The sequence below is a fragment of the Salvelinus namaycush genome, chromosome 39 (genome assembly GCF_016432855.1).
Source record: "Salvelinus namaycush isolate Seneca chromosome 39, SaNama_1.0, whole genome shotgun sequence".
Lineage (NCBI taxonomy): Eukaryota > Metazoa > Chordata > Actinopteri > Salmoniformes > Salmonidae > Salvelinus > Salvelinus namaycush.
In genome coordinates, this window is record NC_052345.1 from 14,250,758 (window position 1) to 14,258,522 (window position 7,765).

General features: G+C 42.0%; 1 protein-coding gene across 1 annotated transcript; it reads right to left on the minus strand.

Annotated features, from left to right (window-relative positions):
* Window positions 1–197: 197 nt before the first annotated feature.
* LOC120032972 (39S ribosomal protein L45, mitochondrial-like) lies at window positions 198–6,836 on the minus strand. The gene is made up of 8 exons (XM_038979247.1): window positions 6,725–6,836; window positions 5,922–6,123; window positions 5,498–5,615; window positions 5,033–5,131; window positions 2,406–2,454; window positions 1,556–1,705; window positions 917–1,090; window positions 198–555 (listed from the first exon to the last, which is right to left on the minus strand). Exons 1-8 carry the CDS (start codon window positions 6,785–6,787, stop codon window positions 457–459), a joined length of 954 nt encoding a protein of 317 aa, XP_038835175.1. The 5' UTR covers window positions 6,788–6,836; the 3' UTR covers window positions 198–456.
* Window positions 6,837–7,765: the final 929 nt, after the last annotated feature.

Genomic DNA, 7,765 nt, shown 5'->3' on the forward strand with positions numbered 1-7,765 from the left:
TGATGCATGTAAAGTTTTTTTTGAATGGGTGTGCTATGTCTTTTTGTTAAGTAGAATCAAACACCATCATTACACAACGCATCCTTTTTGTATGCATGTTGAAAATTATCTCTGTTGATTTCAGTTATTTTTGTATGTATTGCCGATGAAAAGTAGATTATTCTGTTATAACTACACATTCACTGAAATCCAAAAGGTATGAAAAAAAGAGATGGGACATTTTATTTTTGTATTCTTTAAATTAACATGTAATATATTCACCATTGAAATAAACCATACAATCTCTACAGATCTGGACAATATGGATTATTTGAAGTGTTTGAGATATACAAGTGTAAGGTGTAACAAACAGTGTATTTTTTTTATATAAAGGCAGAAAACTAAATGTAGCTTCATGGTTTCTTAAAAAAATGTGAACGTATGTGCTGGCCCAGAATTACAGCTCCCACCTGTGGTCTATTTGTGCCACTGCACAGCCTTAGGCTTGGGCACTTCATAGTTGAGCCCCTCAAATTCCTCGCCTGGCTTGAGCTCCGGGCCAGGGATCATAACAGTCTGAAACAGAGCAAATAAAAGCCAGTGAGCAGAAATTACAACCACAGACAAATGGGCTCTCATATTAGCTTGTGTGTACCATACAAGTTACTGAGAAATCTAAGGCCAGTCCTAAAACTGTCTGAGACAAAACACATATGGTAAATAAGAGATTTAGTACATTTAAAAAATCATTTAAAATCCATTCAGGTAATGAACTGAATGTAATGTATTCAGGAATTTCATTAGTCATCTAATCATTTTCTAATCAACCCTTTGGTAAACAGTGTTAAAGGGGCACATCACCACTTTTGAACCTCATTCATTTGTGACGTGCCCCTTTAAATCAGTAATCTTGCTATAGACTCCTATGAAAGGTCACCTTGACGACGGGTTCCTTCACTGGGGCCCAGGCTGGTACTATCTTGCCATGTAACCTCCACATGCCGTATGGGTTGACGAGGTGCCTCTCCAGAACCAGGTACTCCAGCACATCCCTGGGCTCCTCTTCGCTCCCCATCATCAGTCTGCCGAAGCGGTCGTAGACAGCCAGGGTCTAACCACCAGAACACACAAGTTAACAATTTAGGAATGATGTTAATTCAGGTAACACAACAAGGTAACACAACCCTTATTGAGGATAATGGTGAAACGATGATGTAAACAGAGTGGTTACGTTCAGCCATAAGAGTGGGACAGATTCAGGGGGCAGGAAAAGGTAGGGGGGAAGGAGAAAAGAGAATGAGTTAAGAGAGAATTGGTTCACTCATTACTAATTGGTTCACTCATTACTACTATGCTAATGCAATGTGAATGTTTCAGTCTATAAATAAATGCAGACCCTTATAGCTAAAGCTAAGCATAGCGCCATTGTCTCCTTTTAACGTTTCAAAATGTGGGATTCCATAGTACCCAACCTGTGTGTTATATACTTGTTTAATGGCTCGTCGTTACAGTATTCCAAAATGACGACAACCATTTTCGGAGTGACAGACTGTGTGTTTGCGACTGTCCGTCTCACCTGTCTGGAGTGCATGCGCACCGTAACCTGCCCATACATGTTGCCTTTGCTGACCATGTCTGGGCAGCGGGCGTGCACCACCTTGGGCGGCTCCAGGGACTCCACGAAATGCCACCGCAGCGTCTTGTAGCGGTTCCCCCTCACCATCTCCTGCACAGAATGGACAGACAGTGAGCTAATGCCATATCTAAGCTAAAAGAGCATCCCAAAGACAAACACAACAAGTAACTTATAGGTTATAACATAGGTTACAAGTATAATTAACATTTGATCATACTATTTCTTAGTAAAATACCTGGTTAATTCTGTACCGTAAAATTAAGTACAATCGGCTTGGGCGATAGAGACCATGTGAGGTCGGTATGTGCTAGCTTATGTGCTAGCTTATACTTATAACTAAGAAATGTCAAAGAAATGATATCCAAGCCAGGGCTGCAGCTATGCATTTGGTTTGCTAACTGGCTAAATGTCGTCAAGATCAAGCTTCTTGCTTACAGCAGAGACATTCAACTCCCTCCTGGATCGAGAGGACTGTTGCCTAAATTGTTTTGAGCGTTTAAAAACAGAGCCCCATGTGTGCACTTCTGGTAACACCGCATACCCCCGTATGGTACAGAAACGGTATGACAATCTATATACCGCCCAACCCTAAAGTGCAGCCACACACACTATTTGCAGCAGCAGCAATTTTCATGACATCATGATAACACTGGGATTGTATCAGTGCAAATAGAACTGAGGATAAATATACATGTTGAAATAAATAGCCTGTGTATTGTACAAACAGTAACAGTTAAAGCAAGTGTACTGGTGATGGTGACAATAACTGCCTGAAGGAAGGAGAACTTACAGGGTAACACCTTTCTGTCACAAGGGAGTGAAGTTTCTCCTTGTTAAACCTGAAAACACACAGACAGAAGAAGGGTGATACACTTAAAAGAGCGACTGCCCCTAAAAAGCAACTTCTTGTTTTGATAGTGACCTATGGCATCGATGAGCCAAAAACATTTATTCTGGTTTCAAAATTTACTACAAAGTGTAAATAGGATCATTTTGGTCATAAAGTAAGTCTCGACCAAAACGGAGATTTTCGAGATAGCAAAAAACGGTATGTCATGGAATGAATGGGACTGTAACAGTTTTCCTTGGGTTGTGTTCACTTCAAACCTGCCCACATGCCAAAAGCTGGTAGCACCCAAGTAATCATCAATTTGGAGCGCAGCTGCACACGACCAGATTTTAATGCCCATGGTCAATTTGGTTTGACATTTGATATACCCATAGGGCTAGTTAGGGACCATCGGTAAAAGACACACTGTACAGTGCATTCGGAAAGTATTCAGCCCCCTTGACTTTTTGCACATTTTGTTACATTACAGCCTTATTCTAAAATTGATTAAATGCATTTTTCCCCCATCAATCTACACACAATACCCCATAACGACAAAGCAAAAACAGGTTTAGATATTTTTGCAGATGTATTCAAAATATAAGTAAGTAAGTAAGTATTCAGACCTTTTACTCAGTACTATGTTGAAGCACCTTTGGCAGTGATTACAGCCTTGCGTCTTCTTGGGTATGACGCTACAAGCTTGGCAAAACTGTATTTGGGGAGTTTTTCCCCATTCGTCTCTGCAGATCCTCTCAAGCTCTGTCCGGTTGGATGGGGAGCGTCGCTGCACAGCTATTTTCAGGTCTCTCCAGAGATGTTGGATCGGGTTCAAGTCCGGGCTCTGGCTGGGTCACTGAAGGACATTCAGAGACTTGTCCCGATGCCACTCCTGAACTGTCTTGGCTGTGTGCTTAGGGTCGTTGTCCTTTTGGAAGATTAACCTTCGCCCTAGTCTGAGGTCCTGAGCGCTCTGGAGAAGGTTTTCATCAAGGATCTCTGTACTTTCCTCCGTTCATCTTTCCCTCAATCTTGACTAGTCTCCCAGTCCCTGCCGCTGAAAAACATCCACAGCATGCTGCCACCACGCTTCACCGTAGGGATGGTGCCAGGGTTCCTCCAGACGTGACGCTTGTGCCAATGAGTTCAATCTTGGTTTTATCAGACTTGAGAGTCCTTGTTTCTCATGGTCTGAGAGTCCTTTAGGTGCCTTTTGGCAAACTCCAAGCAGGCTGTCATGTGCCTTTTACTGAGGATTGGCTTCCGTCTGGCCACTCTACCATAAAGGCCTGATTGGTGGAGTGCTGCAGAGATGGTTGTCCTTCTGGAAGGTTCTCCCAGCTCCACAGAGGAACTCTGGAGCTCTGTCAGAGTGACCATCGGGTTCTTAGTCACCTCCCTGACCAAGGCACTTCTCCCCCGATTACTCAGTTTGGCCAGGCGGCCAGCTCTAGGAATAGTCTTGGTGGTTCCAAACTTCTTCCATTTAAGAATGATGGAGTCCACTGTGTTCTTGGGGACCTTCAATGCTGCAGACATATTTTGGTACCCTTCCCCAGATCTGTGCCTCGACACAATCCTGTCTCGGAGCTCTACGGACTATTCCTTCGACCTCATGGCTTGGTTTTTGCTCTGATATACACTGTCCACTGTGGGACCTTATATAGACAGATGTGTGCCTTTCCAAACCATGTCCAATCAATTGAATTTACCCCGGTTGGACTCCAATCATGTTGTAGAAACATCTCAAGGATGATCAATGGAAACAGGATGCACCGGAGCTCAATTTCGAGTCTCATAGCAAAGAGTCTGAATAAGGTATTTCTGCTTTTTATGTTTTCGCTTTGTCGTTATGGGGTATTGTGTGTAGATTGATGAGAAAAAAAAAAGTATATAATACATTTTAGAATAAGGCTGTAACGTAACAAAATGCAGAAAATGTCAAGGGGTCTGAATACTTTCTGAATGCAATGTACATGGAACAATATTTTAAATGTCAATAGTACCTTATTTCAATGACAAACTATAAATTGTAGAAATTGATATACAAATATTGGAAGTATTTATTGAGACAACTAAAAGACGGACAAAATGAAAATATTGTCCCATTTACATTGTATAATTTATTGACGGTCACCAACTAGCTCCAGAGATAGGCTATCCAAGGCTATCCAATGTCAAACCAACTTCGCCACGGTCACACACTAATCACCTGAAGCTAATTGGCGAAAGAAGTTGGCTAGCACTAGCTAGCCTAGACGACTTCAAGACAAGACCTGGTTAGACTGTTTCAAGTTACTGTTGCATCTTCTTAATGAGCAAGCCAAAAAACTAAGCCAAATCAGGTAGTTCAGATTTACAAACAAGATTGGCCTAAACAGACTTTCACAGCAAGCTATATCAGTGAAGAAAATATATCCATCATGAGCACAGTGAGTCACTATCTCACTTCCATTAGAAATGCCTCACTGGATTAACCTGGGACACCACCCACCCCTTTCACAGATCATCTTTGCCTGGTAGCCAAGAGTGTAAGCAGGATAGGGAGCAGTTGATTTGGGTCATATGAGAGTGAGTGTATCTCTTACTGTGTGAGAGCGTTGTGCGCGTCAACGAAGATCTCCTGAGCTTTCACTGGGAACGCCTTTGTGGTGAACTCAGCGTCATGCTCTTTGATCTTGCGTATCCTGCAGTGGAGAGAAGGTTTGGTGTTCCCACTTTAAATGAAATTCAACTTTTAAGCCTTCATAAACCCTTTATTAGGCTTTCATGAATGGACTATAAAGCCTTTATAAAAGTTTGTTTAAAGTGTAACCGGGTTTGTTTCAATGCCAAAGACGTTAATGCAATATAAGAGACAAATAGGTACTCATTCTAAGTCTAATAGTAACAGAGAGTAAGAATATCTAAGGAGTACATGACAGACAGTCTTTGCTAGCTGGGAGTATTTGAGTGTGTGTGAAAGATAAGGAACGATCGCTCAATATCCTACAAAAAGATAAACAATGGGGCGGCGGGCAATGTTAGAGTGTGAAACAGGAAGACTGTCTCACGCTAGCTGGGAGGCAGCACCCTGTTTGATCTGCTCTGTGCGCTGTTTCAGACCCTCTTTGGACAGACTGGAGAGACGAGCATCACCTTCTGGGGGGATATAGGGGTCAAACACTCCCGCTGTGGTAGTGGAAAGGAGAGAGATATTGGTTATTGTGACTATGTATATTATTTGCTTCATTGTAACAGTGGCAACCCTGTTAACTTTGATTCTGTGCACAACAAACTGAAGGTTTTAACTTTAAGATGACCATAATGTATATGCTAATACTATACTGGTCTAGCTTGCTTTTAGAACAAGTCTACAACATTTATTCTCAAATGGCTCATAAGTCTTACACTACTGCTGATATGCAGTCATCAGCAGTAGTGCCAGACTGTCTGACATTTTGAAAAGTGTACGAATGCACTTAAACAGGTCTGTACCAGTGCAGGCGATGTTGATGGCTCTCTCCATGTACTCCTGCCTCAGGACAACACCTGCCGCTCTGGCTTTGGCCTCCTGGTCTGCAGACGCTGCTGCCTTTCCTTTAATCCCCACTGCGGGGGGAATGAAGTAGCGCTTCTTGGTCCTTACCGGGACAACAAAGGGCAGGGGATACCGTACCTCCAGCGAAGCCTCTGCATTCTGCATGAGGGAAAAGCAGGTGGATTAGATAAGAAATCATGGAGTACCAGTCTATGCATAAAGGTTATAGCACAATTTGTTCATGTGGTTTGCAAATTCACAGAGATAAGAGAATTGCACATCCTTATCAATTGGTTATTATTGTATGGTTAATATCATAATATGATGGTACATTCGAGAACATTTTCGTTTATGCATTTAGTTTAACAAGCAACTTGGTTTTTAGAAATAAATACAAAAATCAGATGATGCTAGTCAAAGAGACTGAAGAAAACAGTGTTATAAAATGCAATTATGACATCTTATTAAGTTACATGCATTTTAGGTTGGCTACGGTGATTGATTAATGAGTATAGACTAGCGAGGTAGCTAAACTGGTTTAAAACTTAGTCAGTTGAAAAATTTACTGTTTAGCAAGAGTTGCCTTCCAAAAAGATCTGCTTGCTGGGTTTAGCTAGGTTAGCTAACTTAGCTAGCTAGCTTCTGCTGATTATAAATCTACAGCTTTTTTCGGTGGCATTTTCTCGGGCTGAGCAGTCAACATTTCAATGAATTATGTGAAATGTATAGCTAATGTAATCAATATTCTCTCAAATAATACCTTCAAATTGCTGAATCTCATCCGATGCAGAGGCAGTAATGCCCTCCTCATGGACATCGCCATATTTACTGTCAGCTCAGTTTGAGGTGTGTTCAAGAACAATATATCTGCGCTGTGCTGCGTATTGTTACGATTCTTCTTGCAACGTTTTGGGGGTCACTTTGGCTATTCTGCCTTTTAGAATAAACTATTACTTGTTTAGGTTTTTTTAATCATGAGAATCTGCTTTCAGTTATTGTTGGTTTATAGATCAAATATGTTTAGATCAGAAGACAAAAAATCAAAGATATATCTACAAGGTGTGGCCAAATGTTTAACTGTTGTAACAATGCGGAGGGCTCCATTTTACTCTGCATGATTGGTTGATGGTAGGTGAGGGCGGGCGGTCCTGTATAAACACAAACTCACTTCCTTGACAATTTCCTTCACAACAGCTCTGCGCTGCCCCGCAAAGCACAAGATGTATGAATGCCCTGACTTCTGCAGAGCCGGTAAATGCTGACCGTAAGTGCTGCACTGCCAATGCAGACGTCAGAATGACTATTCAGCGCCTTTGATATGGCCTCTGCAGAAGTCAGTGCATCTCAGAGATGCTCTGAAAGAAGTTGTCAAGGAAGTGAGTTTGTATTTATACAGGACCTCATACCCGCACCTACCATCAACTAATCATGTCAATGCGAAGCCCTACTCATTGTTACAAAATGTGAGGCGCACAGCGCGGTACGGAGCTCAATTTGGCCACTGCTTGCCTCTGGAGGCTTCGCAATCGCATCACACCATCCATACGCCTCCGACCACATTTTTGGATCAAGCATAAATGGGTTCTTATGGATGCAGGCTACAGCACCAGTTACTTAGCCGTTGGACACAGATAATAAAGAGTTACATGGGTTTAGATAGTGGAATTGTCTCTTAAATTGGTTGCTTTTTCATGACATGATCTGAAGATTTGAGCAGCAGCTACTTCGAACACCTTCAGTGGCCGTGCACGTCTTCTTGGCAGGAGGATTCTTAAGCAAACAAAATAGAGTTGATAGAGAG